Below are 20868 nucleotides of genomic sequence, written 5' to 3' on the forward strand. Positions count from 1 at the left end.
CCTCCTCTTCCCCTGCTGTCAATCTTTCCCAGCATCAGTGAAGTGAAAGTCATTCAGTCCTGTCTGACTCTTTGCGACCTCATGGACTTTACAGTCCATGGAATTCTCCAGGCCAGAATACTGGAATGGGTAGCCTTTCCCTTCTCCAGAGGATCTTCCAAACTCAGGGATTGAACCAGGTCTCCCACATTGCAGGCAGATTATTTACCAACTGAGCTATTAGGGAAGCCCTTCTCAGCATCAGGGTCTTCTCCAGTGAGTTGTCTCTTCATATCAGGTGGCCAAAGTATTGGAGCTTCAGCTTCACATCAGTCCTTCCAGTGAATATTCAGAGTCAGTTTCGTTTAGGATTGACCGGTTGGATCTCCTTGCAGTCCAAGGGACTCTCAAGAGTCTTCTCCAACACCACAGTGCAAAAGCATCAATTCTTTGGTCCTCAGTCTTCTTCGTGGTCCGACTCTCACATCTGTACATGACTGCTAGAAAAACCATAGCTTTAACTATACGGACCTTTGTCAGCAAAGTGATGTCTCTACTTTTGAATATGCTGTGTAGGTCAGTCATAGCTTTCATTCTAAGGAGCAAGCATCTTTTAATCACTAAATAGGACCCCATGATGCATTGGTCATGTTCCATTACAAGAAAAACTCACACTACATATGTATGTGGTTAATGACATGTTGTATTTGGTGTCAAGGTTTTGAAAGGCACTATTTTGACATTAAAATGTGTTCTTCTCTGTATTAATGGCCTGTCTTCTGAGTTTTCTTTTCAAGGCTTTCTAAATTCTCCTCTTTAGAACGAAGAAATCTGAAAGACCTATCATACCATTCTTTCTCGCAGCTCTAAATGGGAAACAGACAAAGACACCCATTAGTAATCTCTTACTGCACATCATACTGTTTCTATGCAATATAGCATAATTTAGCTTTACCTTAAAAATTGACTGTGGTCTCAAATCAGTAATTATTACCTCTAAAAATAAAGCACTCTATTTTCTTACACTGAAAAATGCATATATATTTCTAGGTGAAAAAAATTAGTACTAGATTAAAAAAATTTTTTTATTGACAACTCAAATTAAGTCACTAGTATAAAGAGGCTCTTTCTAGTATTTTAAAAGTTGATTGAGTAGAGCTCAAAGGAGTGTCTTAAGTCTATCAAACTTTGGCACTGACAACGTTTTTTGACTTTTCTCCTTATCTACAGATAGTTTTATTTCTTAAAAGATGCGAACGTTAGTAAACTTCTTCTAGCATCTTAGATGTAAAAATACTGAACTGGAACAACGTCCATTTTCCATGTCAGTGGGAACATAAGAACTGCCTTGAGGGCTCATATTTAAAAGTAATAGGAACACAAGTTAGTGGTTCTGAAACATACTTTACCATAAAAAGGAACCACCTCTTATGGGCCCAGGGGAACGACCCCTTAGGAAGAGCCTCCCATTGGAGCCACCTGGCGATAGAGAGTGGACGTCCCTCCTGGGTGCAGGGACCTCCCAGCTCAGGAGCCCAACCTCTGCTTAGGCAGAATCCGGTTACTGTCTTTGTAATTGTAAACACCGGGTTATAAACTCCCACCTCACAGCCTGCAGTTAAATGCCCTTTACCTATACTTTCAGGCTGGGCAAACGCGCATTTCTGTTGGGATGGTTTTAAGCCTGAGGGGTGCACCAGACATCCCCGAAGGGAGGTCCAGTAGGCACTTGACATCGGAGTTTGGAGCTGGGGGCCAACGCCAGACAGAACCCACGGGCAACTCAGAGGGAGGCGAGTTATCCCGCCACCGGCCTTCTTAAGCATAGGGTGTCAAATGGTTTAAAAACGAGGGCGCGTTCAAAAGGAAGAGCTCGTTTCTCAACAATGAAACACAGAAATGGGTCCCTGCAGGTGGGGGGAGTCCTGACTCCCCGCTTGAGTGAGGAGCGACTCCATTCGCCCCTTCCCGTGGCGGGGGTCGGGGAGGGGATGGTGTGGGGGGGGGGGGGGGGGGGGGGGGTAGGGAATGCGATTCTGAAGGATGGAGGAGAGGAAGGGGTTTCGAGGGCTCCAGGTGAGGGCTGTGGGGGCGCCAGGCTCCCCTTAGGGGCGGAGGGGAGGGGCCAGCTCCGGAGCACCCCAGATGGGTTTGGGGGCGGGGCGGGGGCAGGGGACGAAAGCCTGGGAGGTGGGGATGGGCCTGCCGGGTGCAGGCTCCCGGGCCGGGCAGCGGGACTGACACGGTCAGTGTCGCCATCAGCGGCTCCGTCGCCTTGCCGTCTTGGGATCTATCACCATCACAAACACACACACGTGCGCGCACCACCACTACGTCCCGGCATGGCACGCGTGGCTCTCCGCAAACCTGTCCTGTGGCTCCAGGTGGCGGGTGTGGGGGCTCGGGGGACTGTGGGCAGGGGCGCCTGGGGGCCTGGGGAGCGGCCCCGCTGTCCGGAGGCCTGCGAGCATCACCTTTCAGACCCGCAGAGGCGAGGAGCCGACACCTGGGGGGCGGCTCCTCCCTCGCAGGGCACAGCCCCTGCAGGCAGCACCGGGGGCAGGTGGGGGGCGAGGTGCACGGGGTCACTTCCCACTGCTCCTCACTCACGCGGGGAGTCTGGACTCCCTCCACCTGCGGGGACCCATTTTTGGGTTGCATTGTCGAGAAACGAACTCTTCCTTTTGAACCATGGTGTTAAATCATCGCACATCCCGTGCTTAAGAAGGCCCGGCGGGATGTGAAGTCTGCGCGCTGAGCGGCGCCCCCGCCCGGCCTCCTCACACCACCGAGCCACACCTGACACCTCGGGGCTGGGGGGCTCCTTCCCTCCCGTCAAAGGCCGGATCGATCGTCTGAGAGCCGAGAGCCCCGGCGCTTGCACTTACGCGCTCTCCTTCAGCGAGGAGAGGTAGGCCTCGGTGTCCGACGCAGAGATGTCCGAGTCGAGCTCCGACAGGTAGCGGTATACGTAGGAGAAGGTCCCGAAAGGGATGCGCGCAGGCCCGCCCTCGGGATCCGTGGTCAGGATCTCGCAGAGGTGCTTCATCGCAGTGTTCAGTGACTGGAGACGGCAGAGGGCAGGCGGGGAAACGGTTAACGCTGCGATGTGCTAAGACGGACAGCAAAGACAGCCGCAGACAGACACCTGCGTACAGCCTACAGAAGTTCTCCCCCAAGTATGTTCTCGGCGGTCTAAATTAAGAACTACCGGGAATTTACAATCGCCACAAGGAAGAAAAAGGGGTCGATCAGGATGTACTTGGCCTGAAAAAAGAGTTTGATTTCCAGATTCTCTCTCATGTTAAACAGGGAATGACTCTTAGAGAGACAAGAGGAAGCCTGGATCTTATTGACGAGGGACAAGGCAACTTGCACACCAAATCCCTCTGGCCCCACAACATACCTCGGGACAGAGCAAACTGTCCCCAACTGGGCCACCCGTGGTGGGGGTGGGGGTGGGGCTGGCAGGGCCCTGAGCAGGCTGGGGGCAGTGGCGAACCTGGATCAGACACCCCCTCAACCCCATTTTCCGCAGCATCCTTGACTTTCAGCCAGAACTCCTCCCCGCCCCCACGTGGCACGAGTTTCCAGAACATTCCAGAGCATGCTGACGCTCCTCCATCCGACCCCTTCTAGTCACCAGGGTATGAGGGGGAGGGTCAGGGGAGCCCTGGCCCAAGTCAAACACCCCAGGAAGGTCCCTCTAGTCAAGGCTATGGTTTTCCAGTGGTCATGTATGGATGTGAGAGTTGGACTATGAAGAAAGCTGAACACCAAAGAATTGATGCTTTTGAACTGTGGTGCTGGAGAAGACTCCTGAGAGTCCCTTGAACTGCCAGGAGATCCAATCAGTCCATCCTAAAGGAGATGTCCTGAATATTCATTGGAAGGACTGATGTTGAAGCTGAAACTCAATACTTTGGCCACCTGATGTTAAGAACTGACTCCTTGGAAAAGACCCTGATGCTGGGAAAGATGGAAGGTGGGAGAAGCAGGGGACAACAGAGCATGAGATGGTTGGACGGCATCACTGATTCGATGGATATTAGTTTGAGTAAGCTCCAGGTGTTGATGATGGACAGGGAGGCGTGCTGCAGTCCATGGCGTCGCAGAGTTGAACACAACTGAGCGACTGAACTGGACTTAAATCCCCAGCAGTTTTGCGAGATGGTAGGAAATCAGCCTCGGTGGGAGTGTCTTCGCTGCCATTTGAGGCCCTTGTCCTGCCCTCAGGGAGCTGAAATGGAGGGCTGCCACAGTGACGGTGGGTCCCACAGAGCGCAGATGCGCGCCTCTGGGACAGACCGGAGCCCTCCAGGGCAGCTCCTGAAGGAATGAAATGTGGGCTGTGCTCACGAGGAAGAGAGAGCCAGGAAAACTGGGGTGGGGGGGCGCTGGCTGCAGAGGACAGTTCCCCAAGGTCGGGGCGGGGCAGCAGGTGGAGGGGAGGGCACGGGTAGACCGAATGGATCAGAGCAGCAGCCGTGTGGAAGCGAGTCCCGCAGCTCAGGGACACGCAGAGGGCCGGGGCCAGGCCTTAAACACACTCATTATCCGGCCGCCTCCCAGCCAGCCGGCTCCTCCGAGGCACCAGTCGGGTGGCGGCAGAGGTCTGGTTCTCACCCAGAGCCTCAACTATTGGGGAACTCACTGCCAGCCTCCCAAGGGGGTGGGCAGAACTCACTTCCTGAGGCTGTAAGACTGCGAGGGGGCCCGCCTCTGGCCAGTTGCTAGCTGGAACCCCCTCCCCCCCCCCCCCCCCCCCCCCCCCCCCCCCCCCCCACCCCCGCCCCCGGGGTCTGACAGGCTGCTGAAACAGGCCCTGATAGAAGGCCTCCCTGAGGTCCTCTTTCTACACACCAGCTTCGTCAACCGCCAGGGGATGGACCAGGCTCTCACAGTGAACATCAGAGAGAAACCAGCGGTGCTTCCCACAGTGGGAGGAGCAAGGCAGGGGCACCAAAATGAGGTTCCTGCCCAGAAAGTGCTAACGACCCCTCACTGCCACCCAGCAGGAACCCCGAGAGATGGACTGGGCATCTCACTCACTCCTCATGGTGACTGTGCGAGATGGGGTCAAGGGGGCCGAGAGGCTGGGTCACTCAACCAGGTGAGCCAGCTGGGACGGGAATTCAGCAGTCAGCATCCCAAGCCCGGCCCTGACCAGCACATCCCCGCTCTGGGCTGGCTCGGGGAGCACGTGGCAGAGGGTGACACATACCGGCTAGGGGTGAGCCTGGACCATGGGCGCACACTGCCCCCCACCCCCACCAGCTGCTGGGACTCGGGGTGTCTGCAAACCACCACCGTCTACACCCACCCCGACCGACGGCCCCTGCTAAGACGGGATGCAGAGGGTGAGCGGACAACCCCACAGTCCTGATGTTAGCCCAGCTCTGGGGACGAGGGGATGCTCTAGTTAGAAAAAATGGTGGCATTCATTTATTCATTTCTGCAGGGACCACCGCACGCACCATCTCCCCGAAAGACCATCCCCAGGGAGGACTGGGTGAACAGAGAGTTGTGTATTTTACAGGTTCCCTGCTTGAAATGTCTCAGAGATTAGTTGCTCTGTTAGATCCTGCTGTTTGAGCCCACACACCGGATGACAGTCATCGAGGCGGGGCTGGGGGCCTACTGCAGGGCTGAGGGGTGGAGGAAGCTGGCAAGGAGCCAGAGCAGACGCTCTTCTTCATGACTGCTGCTCCAGCGCTTCCGAGGAAGAGATATTTTAGGGGAAAAAAAACGCATCCAAACATGCTGGCATCACTTCCCCCCGCAAAGATGTGATGACATTACCGGTGCTAACATCTCCGACGCAAAGACTCGCAGCAGTTTTTATGTCCACAAGGACTCATTAGTCAACTTGCTTGGCTTGGGAACTCTGTTCCCTACAACAGCTCTCTCACCCTAAGGGTCGTGGGTCCTAAGGCTACTTGCTCACCAGCTACAAGGACTCATCTTCTGGGCAGCAGCCCCACTAACCCGCTGCTTGTTATTCTCTTGCTGGTGGTTGGTCCAGGAGGCGGCGGCTGCAGTGCACACCGGCGCAGCGTGCACGCCTGAAAGTGTCAGTTGCTCAGTCGTGTCCGACTCTTTGTGATCCCGGGGACCGTAGCCCTCCAGTCTCCTCTGTCCATGAGATTCTCCAGGCAAGAATATTGGAGTGAGCTGCCAGTTCCCTCCTCCAGAGCATCTTCCTGACCCAGGGATCAAACCTGTGTCTCTAACATCTTCTGCGTTGGCAGGTGGAGGCTTTACTGTCTGAGCTGCCAGGGAAGCCCAGGCATGCCGAGGCCTCATCTCAGATTCGAGTGGAGACGCAGGAGAGACCTGGCCTCCCGAGCACGCGCAGCGCTGGTCCTGTGGGCCCCTCCAGTCTCCACATTGCAGCTGCTGTCCTGACGACACCGCAAGCCACCTTACCCTCCCCCCCGGCGGGTCCCTTTTAGCTGCAGGGAATGAACAACGTGGACCACACTCTGCCTGACCCTTTGAACACAGGACACAGTGCGGGGCACTCGCTCCCGCCCTGTGGCCAGAGCTCTGGGGGGGGACACCCGACTCAACGTTGGGCAGCGGCACTGACCCCCAGGTCTCATTTTTAAAGAAGCGCCCCCCTCGCCCCGTTTCACTTCCTTTCCTCACAAGCTTCCTCATCTACAGCGCGTGCCTGGGGCTCGTGGCTAGTGCCACATTCTCGGATGTGAGTGAAGCCAGTGCCTCGGGCTGGAGGGACGGAGGGACCAGCATGCTCAGCATCCGCTGATCCCATTGCCCCCAGCCCCACAGAGCGGACGCACAGCCGGGGTGTGGTGGGCAGGGGCAGCTGTCTCCTAGCTGGGAGGCAGTTAGTACATGAGCCTGCGGCCTGAGGCTCACAGGTGAGCATCTCCGGACAGGCTCGCGAGGCCCCGCTGGGAACCTGAACCAGGGGAGAGCACAGCCTGGAGGATGCCACCTCCAGCACCCAGGGCCCCGCGGTGCTCAGAGACACCAGAGCCCACGGGCGGCCCGCAGCTGGGTGGGATGGCGGTCTGAGGCCTCCAGGGTGAGCGCGGTCGGCAGGCTGGCACACAGTGTTTTAGGGAGCGGATCACCTTAGGACAGGGCTTCCCAGGTGGCTCAGACAGTAAAACATCTGCCTGCAACGCAGGAGACCTGGGTTCAATCCCTGGGTTGGGGAGATCCCTGGAGAAGGAAATGGCAATGCACTCCAGTACTCTCACCAGGAGAATTCCATGGATGGAGGAGCCTGGTGGGCTACAGTCCATGGGGTCGCAAAGAGTCAGACATGACTGAGCGACTTCACTTTCTTTTTTCTTTTCGCTTTAAGGGTATAAAATGGTATCAAAGGCAAGGCCGAGGAGTTGGCACTCTCTGGGGCGTGTCCCAGCCTGTGGGTGGCACACTGTCTGGGCTAGAGAGTCATCACAGGGATCCCACCCCCCATGTCCACCAGGAGCAGCGGCTCTGGAGCCTGTGGTCTGAGTTCAAATCCCACCCCGCTGCCTCCCCCTGCCCTCCGCTCCGCTCAGCCCTCCAGCCCACGGGTTCTGAGATCAGGGCTTTCCTCAGAGGGCTGCTCGGAGGATTAAAGAGAAAACAGACAAGGGCTCCAAACATTCCCACACCTGGTGAGAACACTGGAAACGACGGCCATACGTAAGCAATACGTCCAGATGACACACGTATATTTGCAGCTGTACACATGGAGGGACATTCCCGTGAATGAGGAAGTTCAAAAGCTTTTCAAAGATGAGCCAGAGCTGGGGGAGCAGCTTGTCACTGTGGGGCGGGTGGGAAGGTGGACTTGGTCCACAACTGTCTTGCTGCTGTTTTCCAGTCGCTCAATCGTGTCCGACTCTTTGCGACCCCATGGACTACAGCACGCCAGGCCTCCCTGTCCATCACCTCCCAGAGCCTACTCAAACTCATGCCCATCAAATCGGTGATGCCATCCAACCATCTCATTCTCTGTCATCCCCTTCTCCTCCTGCCTTCAATCTTTCCCAGGGTCTTTTCCAGTGAGTCAGTTCTTCACATCAGATGGCCAAGTACTGGAGTTTCAGCTTCAGCATCAGTCCTTGCAACGAATATTCAGGACTGATTTCCTTTAGGATGGACTGCTCTGATCTCCTTGCTGTCCAAGGGACTCTTAAGAGTCTTCTCCAGCACCACAAGTTTGAAAGCATCGATTCTTCAGTGCTCAGTCTTCCTTATGGTCCACTTTCAACTTTTTCATGTTATAAAAAAGATCTCCATACTTAAAAAAAAAACAGATGAAAAACACTGATCTACTTCTTAGGACATTGATGGGGCAGCAGAAACGTTAGGTAAAGATCACAACGCAGACTTGTGGTCATCTCACCCAGCGATCATGCACCTTGGGAGACAGGCCTTCTGCCCACGGCTAAGGTTCCTGAGGCAGAGCCCCCTGATGCTCTTGCTCCCGTGCCCTGCCCCCAGTCGCATCTGAAGCTTCCACTCAAGAACCAGAGCAGCACTTGGGGCTCAGAGGATATACCAGATGTCGCCCATGGGGTGTCGAGATCCCCTGGCACTCAGAGCAAAGCCCACACCGAGCTGCAATCGACAGACATCCATGGAAGGAATGAGACATATGGCTCGGAAATCTCAGAGAAGGTTCCAGTCTTTGCAGAGGACTCAACCCATCCAACTAGAGAGACTCCACAGAGATCCTGAAAAGCCACAAGACACCGCGGGTGGGGCAGCCGGAGCGGTGCATCTCAGCGAGGCACAGTGACCAGATTCCAGCTTCACGGCAGTCCAGTGTGCGGAGAAGTGGACCGCAGTCATCCATGAGAAATTCCTCCTTCTCATCCCGCTTCAGTTCCTCACTGGCTCCTTTCTGAACGTTTCCTTCTTCTAAGCATAAAGACAAGTGCTAAGGTGCCAATCTGCCTGAAGAGCCGTCTCCCGGAAGTCACATCTCTGGGCTTCTGGGATGTCTCCAAGCTGTCCTGCCAACATGGGCACCGGTGGGTCAACAGAGCACATGTCCCCTTGGGCCTGGCCCATCACAGCCCCCGTGGACCACAGCTAGCCCTGCCCTGGGGTTTTTTTGAGGGGGTGGGCAGGCCAGGATGGAGCAGGCATCCCAGGCTCTGAACTCTGCCTGGCAGAGGAGCAGGGGACTTTCACACCTGAACCCCCTCCCCAGGGTCAGCTCCCCGCAGAGAAATAAGAGAGAGTCAACGGCCCAGTCCGGGCCCAGGTGGCTTAGTCAGGGGCCAGTGCTGGATCCCCATGGGCTGATGGGCTGAGCGACACGTTCCGGGAAGGAAAGAGAAGTGAGTGTGCTCTTTCCCTGTCACCTGCCCAGGCTTCAGTCCGGAAGGGAAGCTCCATCCTTAACAAATGTCTCCATCTAGCGTCACGCCCCACATACAGCTATGAGGCCTCCTCTTGCAGAACACAGGCTGGTCTGGTTTGAAATCTAGCGCCCGATTCTCCTGATTTGGGAGGGCGCACTTACAAAGATGGATCCCCCAAAGATGAAATATTCTGCTTTCCCATCTTTATAAAAATCTAAGCCTCATAAACCAAGTTTAGAGGAATAAACCATCAAATCAAATATTAGTTATTCATTTTGTGTTATTAAAATCTCCCTTTCCTGGAGCTCCAGATGAACAAAGCCATATAAAATTTCTTCCAGTAACTAAATGCATCTTTGTCCTTCTCAGTGACACCCCACTGCAATTCTCCTCAGTGGCCTCGGAGCCCAGAGACAGGTGGCAACAGGGTCTGGGTTGTCCAGCCCAAGGCTGGCAGGAAACGCCACCTGTGGGCAGGGACACCACGAAAGGGAGCAGCCAGCCTGACTCCCGGCTTTTTTGGGGTTTCTGAGTTTCTCACTGGGGCCATGAACAGAGGTGGTAAAGTACGCGATACTCGCAGAGCGGGCACGGCACAGCAGAGGGAGGTGAATGAACCATAGCGTCTGTAGCCAGGCAGATGAACAAAGAGAAATCTAATTTGGAATCAAAGAAAAGTTCCAGAAGATTAGTAACAACATAAAGCTGAAACCAGCTAAAATTAAATCAAGTATTTCTTGGGGGTCCATAGGCGCTCAACAGGAAGCAGGAGCTCAGGGCAGCCGATGCTTGACGTGGAGGGCAGTGCGGGGATAGGATGGAAGGTTAGCTGCAGGCAGTTAGCTGTCAGTGGCCCTGTGAGGTAGTGTCAGACAAAGTACTGCTAGAGAGTTAAAACGGAATCAAGGAGGCTTGTGCAGGGACCCAAGATGAGGGTGCCCCATGAAGCAAGGACTAAGGATTAGCCAAGTATGTGCTCTGGGGTCCAAAGACTGAAGGGAGGGGGTTGCACACCTGGTCTCGGCAGTAAAAGGAGCTGGCTCTTTTCTCAGTCCTTTTGTTCACACACTGAAAGTGGACTTGACCCCTGGGTCTCATGCGGCGACTCAAATTCTAGAGCTGAAGACAGGCTCTTGACTTCCAGCCCCTCCCCACCACACCCACCGCCCTTCTCAGTTCACAGACTGGAGGAATGTCTGTGTCTTCAGTCCTAAACCTGTATGGGTTATACTTCTTAACATCAGCAAGGTATCTGCTTTAAGTTACTAATAATCGATTTTAACTGCTGTAGGTGACTAATAATTGATTTTAACTAAAATAGAAGATAATTTTATTTCTTTTTGCACAAGAGGGAAACCTATCAATTTGTCAAATGATGTATAGTTTAATAAAAGTCATTGATGCATTCTCTTCTAAACACTGAACACATTTTCATGGTATCTACATGTTTTATCTACTGTTAACATCTTTTACACTGAGGCACTCATAAGTATTTAACTTCTGTAAGTTAAATAACTACAAGCCTAAAATACAATAAGCATCTGAAAAAAACTGCCTAAGACAAAATGACTAAAATCATGAGCATTACTAAAGTGATGAGAGTGTTCTTACAGTTACTGAAACAGCTAAGTTATTTGGACAGCAGGCCTATGATCACTCAGAATTATTAACAGGCTATTTGTAGGTACGTACCCCACCAAGCATGCTGCATCCAAGTGCTAAAAATTTTATCCATTCGATTTTGTCTTCGCAAGGATCCAGCTGCAGGAGAGCTTTGAATTTTTCTATAGGCAGGCACAGATTTTTCCATTTCTGCTCAAGATCTGCTAAGTCCACATACTCCTTGTGGCTACACTATTTGGAAAGCACAGCATGACATAATCGATGTTAAGATGAGGACCTAAGAAATCACATAATGCTTGCAAAGACTTAAATAGAGTACCCATCCCCATTCAAAGATGAACTTCACCATTAGCCCACCACTAGGGGAGGGGAGCGGGGTGGGGGTGTATGTGTGTGTGTCGTGGGAGCTGGGCTACACGAGCAGGGAAGTGGGGGGCGGGTGGTACTGGGAACTAGACTGGCAACAAGTTACTTCTTGAGAGAAAAAAGGACTGTGAAGCGAACATGGCATAATGTTATGACTTAATGAAATGAGCACACGGACATGAGGAGCAACACTTCACAACACAAATAAACTTCCATAGACCAAATGAAATCCAACTCCACAACATGCTGACAGTTAAATAGGAGAAATTTTAACCCAGAAAATACATGTATTCCTTCTACTACTTTAAGACAACTTGATGAAAATGGGTGACTTCTGTGATCTGCTAGCAGTATTCTGCGTGGAAGAGCTTTGAGCAATTTTCGCGTGTCTTCCCCCAGACTACCTCTCTCAGTGGTTATTCGTTTTCCCTTAAGCGAGAAAGCCATGGGAGAATCCCGTGTATAGAAGTCAGCACCCTGGTCAGGAACACATAATGGGGACAAGCCACTTTAAAACTCAGGGCTCTACCACTGATCTGTTTTGGCAATAGAGCCCAATCATTCCGATAAAACACACTTTCTATGAACTCTCTAAGTGAGCCAGTGGGTCTCAAGGGCTTTCAGGAGGGCTGGAAACCAAATACCCCTTCAGATGAAGAAGGTGGCAGCTTATCATGTTTAGCATAGTTTTTATAAACTCATATTTCAAAAAGGATCTTGCAACCCCCAAGTCTGAAATTCCATATTTTCAAACCTTTCATTATAGTCCAATAGCCTCTTGCATCTTAATGCAAGTACTTAAAAAAACAAAGTGTATGTCTATATAATTGTGGACAGTGATCTTGGGTTCTTTAAACCAGAGGAAGGTCACTGAATTCAAGATTCCCTCCTTGATTAAATCTCAAAGGTTCCCTGAAGGGGGCACAGGGCTGTGGATGGATGACTGTGGAGGTCCTGCAGCTTTATCTCAAGCTCAGCTGACTGATCACAGACTCTGATACCTGCTTGTGCAAAACTTTAAGGAGTCCTTGAGTCAGGCCTGTGTCTGTTTTCTGAGTGGCCATGGGCATTTCGATTCTGTCCTTCACGGGCAGTGGATCTCCTCTTGACAAAGCCGAAAAATACCTGAAACAACAATAGACATCTCTGAAGCTTCATCGACACATGCTGTTGTTGTTCAATCGCTCAGTCGTGTCCGACTCTTTGCAACCCCACGAACTGTAGCCCTCCAGGCTCCTCTGTCTGCGGGATTCTCCAGGCAAGAAATACTGGGGTGGATTGCCACTTCCTTCTCCAGTGGATCTTCCCAACCCAGGGATTGAACCCACATCTCCTGCGTTGGCAGGCGGATTCATTGACACACAAGCAGCCCTCAAATTCAGGCACTTTCATCACCGACCCCAGAGGGAGGCCGTGATGAGGGAGGACCAGGCTGGGGCCCCTGGCCCGGGCTCCCCTCCTGGCTCCTCCACTCAGCTCTTGGACTTCACCTTCTCCTGTGCCTCAGCTTCCCTGTCTGCACAATGGGGACAATGGCAGCTCCAGACTCAGGGACCCCTCATCTGGCACACCTGGGGGTCTCCAGTAACATGTGCTACTTTTATCAAGCAAACATCCATTCAGGTCCAGAGACGCTGCCAGAGGAGGTGGAGGTCAGGGCCCCACATGAACCCGAGTGCAATGTCGCATGCAAGGTCATGCCACTTGGAGAGTTGCAGACTTGGCCCTGCCGCATTTTGAGAGGCAGGATTTCAAGCATCTCTGCCTATGCAGGTCTGGGAAACCCCCTGGAGCAGCGAAGTCACCTGATTGGCTGAGTCAGGTGCCGACATTCCCTACCCTTCACTTTTCCTGCTTGGTACTTTTTTCCCCTTAATTGTTCCTTTCTGGGACATGGACATGGCTGCTAATTCTGGGAACAAGCAGGCATGGAGATAGTTTGGGGCAACAACTCAGGAGGGGGTGTACATCGGGTTTCTTGCGGGAGGGAGAAGGGTGCCACGTGGGGTCTCTGCAAAACGCATGTCAGTGGAGACCAGCTCCTGAAATAATGACATTTGCTGCCCACATCACTCTCCCACCATCAAAGAAATGACATATCCAGGAAAACAAAACACGAAACCATCCAGGGTCACAGGAAATAATATAAAAGATATGAAAAACTATGGTTACCCAAGGGGAAATGTGGAGAGAAGGGATAAACTGGGAGACTGACATACACCCACTACTATATAAAAATATATATAACAAAGACCTACTGTATAGCGCAGGGAACTCTACTCAGTATTCTCTAATAACCTATAGGGGTAAAGGGTGCTTCCCAGGTAGCTCAGATGATAAAGAATCTGCCTGCAATGCAGAAGACCTGGATTCGATCCCTGGGTTGGGAAGATCCTGTGGAGAAGGGAATGGCTACCTACAACAGCATTCTTGCCTGGAAAATTCCATGGACAGAGAAAGCTGGCAGGCTACATAGTCCATGGGTCGCAAAGAATTGGACACAACTGAGCGACTAATCGGAGAAGGCAATGGCACCCCACTCCAGTACTCTTGCCTGGAAAATCCCATGGACGGAGGAGCCTGGTGGGCTGCAGTCCAAGGGGTAGCAACCGAATGACTTCACTTTCACTTTTCACTTTCATGCATTGGAGAAGGAAATGGCAACCCACTCCAGTGTTCTTGCCTGGAGAATCCCGGGGACGGGGGAGCCTGGTGGGCTGCCGTCTATGGGGTCGCACAGAGTCGGACACGACTGAAGTGACTTAGCAGCAGCAGAGCGACTGATACATACACGTACATACATATGGGTGAAGGATCTTTAAAAAAATGGATATATATGTAACTGAATCACTTTTCTATACACTCGAAACTAGAAAAGCACTGTAAATAAACTCTACTCCAATAAAAATTTTTAGATATATGAATAATTAGAAACATCTCAGAACATGTAACAAAGTGTAGGTAACAAGACATTCACCAGACTAAAAGGAATTTTATATCTCACACCCTTTTTCTCTCTCCACCCCTCAAATTCAATTTTGTTTTCATGCTTTTAGGACAAATACAGTCATATTTCGTTAACTTGATGGTTTGAGAGAAAGTTAAAAGGCAGGTAGCATGAGTTGGACAAATGTAGATCCGAAGCCCTAAAGGGCCAGGCTGGGGGAAGGGGGCTTCATGTGACCATGTTAATCCTAACTGTGGTTTTCATCTATTGTCACCCTGCTTATTTAACTTATATGCAGAGCACATCATGAAAAATGCTGGGCTGGATGAAGCACAAGCTGGAACCTCAAGACTGTAGGGAGAAATATCAGTAGCCTCAGATATGCAGATGACACCACCCTTATGGCAGAAAGCGAAGAAGAACTAAAGAGCCTCCTGATGAAAGCGAAAAAAGAGAGTGAAAAAGTTGTCTTAAAACTCAACATTCAAAAAACTAAGATCATGGCATCTGGTCCCGTCACTTCATGGCAAATAGATGGGGGAACAATGGAAACAATGACAGACTTCATTTTGAGGGGCTCCAAAATCACTTGGATAGTGACTACAACCAAGAAATTAAAAGATGCTTTTAAAACTATGGGTTTTCCAATGGTCATGTACGGATGAGAGAGTTGGACCATAAAGAAGGCTGAGCACCAAAGAACTGATGCTTTTGAATTGTGGTTCTGGAGAAGACTCTTGAGAGTCCCTTGGACTGCAAGGAGATCCAACCAGTCCATCCTAAAGGAAATCAGTCCTGAATATTCATTGGAAGGACTGATGCTTAAGCTGAAATGCCAATACTTTGGCCACCTGATGCGAGGAGCTGACTCATTGGAAAATACCCTGATGCTGGGAAAGATTGAGGGCAGGAGAAGGGGACAACAGAGGATGAGATGGTTGGATGGACAAGATCACTGACTTGATGGACATGAGTTTGAGCAAGCTCTGGGAGTTGGTGATGGATAGGGAGGCCTAGCGTGCTGTAGACCGTGGGGTTGCAGAGTTGGACACGACTGAGCGACTGAACAACAACAACCCAGACTATTCCTCATCAGCATCAGAGCAGGCCCCAGGCTCAGGGCAGCCTCTAGAGCAGTGCCCCCTCCCCATGAAGGCACAGGCAGTGCCTGGAGGCACCGTTGGTTTTCACAACCAGGGCTGACTGGTATTACTGGCACCTGGTGGGTGCAGGTCAACAGGCTGCTAAGGACCCTACAATGCACAGGACAGTCTCACACGCCCCCAAAGAGCTTTTGGTGACTGCAGCCAAGAAATTAAAAGACGCTTGCTCCTTGGAAGAAAAGCTATGACCAACCTAGACAGTGTATTAAAAAGCATCATTTTGCTGACAAAGGTCTGTCTAGTCAAAGCATCATCAGAGCCAGGGTGGAGGAGGCCTGCTTGAGTGGCCAGGCCAATTTATGTCACATGCACAGAAGGCGCATGTGAGCAAAAGCCTTTAGGGCTCAATGACATAATAAGGTCCAGCCAGGCTGGACCACCTTTGCCTCCTGACAACCTCGTCTGACAAGAACCCTCCCGTGAGTGCCTGCTAGCTAGCTAGCGCATCCTGGCTCCCTGCTTGGTTTCTCGTTGCGTTTCCTTCCTATCGTGGTCCTTGTGTCACAGGCTATGTCCTCTCCTGCCTTGTCTTAACCCCAATCGCTACAAAATCTTTCAAAGACCACTTTATGTTCTCCTGAACAACATCTCTGCCTAACAGATTCTGTTCTGAGTGAGCAGAGACACGTGAACAATGCCTGCTTTTTCTCCTCAACTCCAAAATTGTTCTTAAAAATGAAATTAGTGGCATGGAACATTCAGAAGGTTCTTGATTAAGCCTTTTCAATTAAAGTGAAGCTTAAAAGAGCTGCCTCTAAAGTGTTACCAAATATAACGTTCCAAGAAGAAGAAAAAAAAAAGATTAAATTTTGGAAGGTTTGGTTAAGTATGAATAAACTCTTTTGAAAGAGCTGTGATCTTTTATTTAGGCTTGAGTAATGGTTAAAACCAGAGGCCACAGACTTCCCTGGTGGCCCAACGGATGGGAATCTGCCTGCTGATGCAGGAGACATGGGTTCAGTCCCGGGTCCCGGAGGATCCCACATGCCACAGAGCAACTAAGCCCGTGCACCACACCACTGAGCCCAGACTCTACAGCCCAGGAGCCGCAACTACTGAGCCCAATGCTGTGGCTGCTGAAGGCTGTGCGCCCTGGAGGCTGTGCTCTGCAACGAGAGAAGCCACCCCGTGAGAAGCCCGAGCACAGCAGTGAGAGAATAACCTCCGCTCTCCACAACCAGGGAAAGCCAGTGCACAGCAGCAAAGACTCAGCATAACTAGAAAGGGAAAAAAAGATAAATAAAATGAATTAAAAAAAAAAAAACAACTCAGAGACCGCAATTTTGGGCAAGAACCTTGAGAGAGTCCTTCAGAAGCATTTGTCAGAGGTAAAGTGCTCGTTAACCAGCAGCCTCGTCTGGTAGGTGCAGTGAGGGCCCCAAAGATACCCTGGCCCTGATCCCGGAAGCTGTGGATCTTATTTAACATCGCAACAGGGAGTTTGCATGTATTTTGAGCAAATACATGCTCAAATTTTCTCACGTGTTTGAGAGAGGATTTTGAGCTGGGAACACCATCCAGGACTATCTGGATGGTTCCTAAATGCAATTACAAGTGTTCCTAGAGGAGGGGGGCAGAGGTACATGTGAGAACGCCACAGTGCTGGCAATGGAGGAAGGGCCCAGGAGCCCAACAACACAAGGAATGCAGGTCCAGAAGCTGGAAAAGGCAAGGGGAGGGGTCAGATTCTCCCTGGAGTCTCGAGAGAGCAAGTAAAAGTGAAAGTCGCTCAGTCGTATCTGACTCTTTGCGACCCCATGTACTATACAGTCCATGGAATTCTCCAGGCCAGAATACTGGAGTAGGTAACCTTTCCCTTCTCCAGGAGATCTTTCCAACAACCCAGGGATCGAACCCAGGTCTCCCACAGTGCAGGCGGATTCTTTACCAGCTGAGAGCAAAGCCCTGGCAATATCTTGAGTGTAGCCTGGTGAAACTGATTTTGGACTTTAGGCTTCCAGAACTGTGAGAACAGAGATGTTTGTTGTTTTAAGCCATCACATTTGGTGGTTATCTGTTACAGCCGTCCTAGTAATAATTCACTTTGGTCATACAATTTATAGAGAAGTTCAGCAAAATTTGACACTCATTACTAAAAAAAAAAAAAACAAAAAAACCCTAAGTTAAATTTCTACTGATTCTGTGACCACAGATTTGAGTTTCTGAGTCTGTTTACTACAAAAGGACAAAGAGCTTTCCTGTAAAAGCATCAGGATTTATTTTAATGATTCTAAAGTCTGCTGGGTCAAAGAATCCACCTACCAATGCAGGGGACGCCAGAGACTTGGGTTAGATCTCTGGGTAGAGATCTCTGCCTGGAGAAGAAACGGCAACCCACCCCAGTATTCTTCCTGGAAAATTCCGCGGACAGAGGAACCTGGTGGGCTACAGTCCACAGAGTCGCAAAGAGTCGGACATAACTGAGCAGGGCTGAGTGCACCCGCGCACGCGCGCGCGCGCGCACGCACGCACACACACACACACACACACACACTCAAGGTCTGTTGACTTGTGACTTTAAAAGTATTGATAATCGGTTCTTGGAAATGGTTACAATGTTTGCTGCAAGACACTGTCAAGTCTCTTGTGCTGTGAACTACGATGGACAGAGTTTAACCTTATTGCATTCTTGGGATGTTGACTCTAACTGAAGCCAGTCCCTCTGGTTCCAAAAAACTCAACAAGTACCTAATCCTGGAGGATTCTCTGATGACAAGGAACATAAGCCTAAGATTTCTCTTTGTAAAATCATTTCACAAGTAAGATAAAGGGACTGTGATAGTTTGACTTTTATAACACAATGCAAAAACTTTTTATCCCATGTTACTGCTTTATAAACTTCAGTCTACCTGCATAAATACCATTCTCCAAGAATGGTGTCACTACTTCGTAGATAAATGGGCATTGTGCAGTCATTTCTGGTCTCACAGTCAATAATGCATGATGTTTCCTAGACAGATACTTAGGTGTAGATGCTACCAATGCTAAGTTCCGTCGGTACTTGGTCTGTGTCCTGAGGGTTGGACCACTGGTCCAGGTAGAAGGGTTCACTAGGCACGACTGGACATGCCGACGGGCCGGCTCTTGCAGGTGCTGGCCCAAGAGGGGCTTACCCCGCGGACCACTGGAGAACGTCGGCAGGCTGGGTGCGGATCGCAGCCTTGGTGAACTGCTTCAGGATGTCCGGCAGTTCGGGGGGGATGTGGATCTGCTGCGCGCAGAACATGGTGTCGGGAAGCGGCATCGCTCTCCGCAGACCAGAACCAAGCTGGAAGGCGGCAAGGGGGAAGAGGAAGGACGAATCGGTCAGCCTGGGGCGCGCGGGAGACGCGCCTGCCAAGGGGTTCCGGGGGCCGGGGTCCCAGGTCCCGAGTTTAGAGCCTGGCCGGGGCCGGCGGTCTGTGGGACGCGAGGGGCTGGGGGCGGGGTCCCAGGGTTAAATTGGGCCAGGCCAGGCCGTCCGTGTCTCCCTGGGTTTGGAGTGGGGCGGGGACGGCGGCGGGGGGTCTCGGGTTTGGAGGAGGGCCAAGGGGCCGGCTTCCCAAGGCGCGGGCGGCGGAGACAGGTTCTTACCGCTCCTCCGCAGGCTCCTCTGAAAATGAGAGCCAACCGCCCTTCCTAGCAACAGACCAGAAGCTGCAACCCAGCGTTATTGTCGCGCAGCAGTAACCAGGCAACCGAGACGCGCGCGCGGTCTCCGCCCCTCTGGCGTCGCGCAGGCGCACACGCCTAGAGCCGGGATTGGCAGCATGTGCTGGTCGGGGCTTGGGGGAGTCGGGGGAGCGATGCGCTTGCGCAGTCTAGCTTCGGCGTCCGCTTTGCATAAACGGGTAGTTTACGGATGCACGAGCCGAACATTTCAGTTAAAAAAGGACGTTTGGATCGATTTCCCACTACCAACTGTGAGAAGCGAATTCGCAAAAGGCCCTCTCTTCTTTTGCACTGGTTCGGTGAAGCTTTGGAACGAGATGCCTCGTGGCCTCCGTGGAAGGAAGCCTTTGAGGTCCTGGGAGCTGACATGTGCCCGCGGCCCGAGCCTCTCTGCGGAAGCCTGGCCCCTGCCACTTTATAGAGTAGCAGTTTCCAGCCGAAAGATTTTAACTTGTTTTCCTAAATAAGATGGTGGGGTTGAGCCGATCTGATTGGGTCTGGGAGTAAATAAGTTACTTTTTTCCCCGATACGATAGCTTTGGGGTCCGAGGGTAGGAGAAACTGTTCCATTCTGGTGGATGCTGACTAGAGTAGCGTGCAAGGTGTGAAGCCTAGTTTCCGGGTCTCCTGGCTGGCTGCTGCAAGGTGCCCTTAACACCCACACTGGAAGAAACAGGCCTGAGACCGACCTCTCCTTTCCCGCCTCCAGGCACGAAGATGAAGACCCTGCTAAGTCGATAGACAGAGCTATCTCCAGAAGGGGCCACCGACAAGCCCTCCTTCCTTCCCTAGAGGCATCAGGCCCCAAACACAACACCTCAACTGGGCAACTTAGCAAATGAAGCCTACCTATTAAGTGAAGACACACGATTCCAAATTCAGAGCACTTGCTAAACTGAAAATAGGTACTGTTTAACGTTATGGGAAAACAAGGAATTTCATACACCAAGAGAGAGAAGTGTTAATGGGGCAAAGTGATTTAGCAGTCTTCCAGAAATTTATCCTACAGAAATACTAATAAAGTAATATGGGCAAAAATGTTTACTGTAGCATGTAATAAAATGAGTTAACTGTCAGAAAACTTAAATCATAATCTTATTCACACAATGGAATACAATACAGCTATAAATTTTTCAATGGGACAGCTACTTATATACTGAGATAAAAAGATGTTCAGAAATATGAAGTGAAAGAAGCACCCCACAGAGCTGCCCAGGGCTCATGCCACCTGACACGGGTGTTGATAAGAGTACCTGTGGACACATGCTTATACAGAGTCTGGAAGCAAACACCAAACTACTGACAAGCGCTTGCCTCTGGAGGATGGTTTTCAGGTTTTAACCATATACACATTATTTTCATTCTGATTCATCACTTACTCAACAATATTTACTCAATGCCCAATATGTCCCAGTCCTGAAATACAGTAAAAAAAAGAAAGTAAAATGAAAGTCGCTCAGTCGTGTCCCCATGGACTGTACCCCACCAGGCTCCTCTGTTCACGGGATTCTTCAGGCAAGAATACTGGAGTGGGTAGCCATTCCCTTCTCCAGGGGATCTCCCGGACCCAGGGAATCTTCGGGACCCAGGGATGGAACCTGAGTCTCCTGCATTATAGGCAGATTCTCTACCATCTGAGCCACCAGGGAAGCCATGTAGTAATCCCCAAATAGATTTTTGTTTTGTTTTGTTTTGTTTTAATCATTGGAGCTTATATTCAAGTGAAGAAAAACATGCAAATACAAATGAGATAAGTAAACTGTACAATATTACTAAGTATGAAAGAGAAAAAACAGGA

General features: G+C 51.1%; 1 protein-coding gene across 1 annotated transcript; it reads right to left on the reverse strand.

The window, feature by feature from the left end:
- Nucleotides 1-664: 664 nt before the first annotated feature.
- Nucleotides 665-19057, reverse strand: ROPN1L (rhophilin associated tail protein 1 like). Its single transcript, XM_004017084.4, has 6 exons — nt 18993-19057; nt 18533-18687; nt 12311-12434; nt 11013-11174; nt 2868-3043; nt 665-845 (listed from the first exon to the last, which is right to left on the reverse strand). The coding sequence occupies exons 2-6, from the start codon at nt 18661-18663 to the stop codon at nt 782-784; spliced, it is 657 nt and encodes a 218-aa protein (XP_004017133.2). The 5' UTR covers nt 18664-18687; nt 18993-19057; the 3' UTR covers nt 665-781.
- Nucleotides 19058-20868: the final 1811 nt, after the last annotated feature.

The sequence above is a fragment of the Ovis aries genome, chromosome 16 (assembly GCF_016772045.2).
Source record: "Ovis aries strain OAR_USU_Benz2616 breed Rambouillet chromosome 16, ARS-UI_Ramb_v3.0, whole genome shotgun sequence".
Lineage (NCBI taxonomy): Eukaryota > Metazoa > Chordata > Mammalia > Artiodactyla > Bovidae > Ovis > Ovis aries.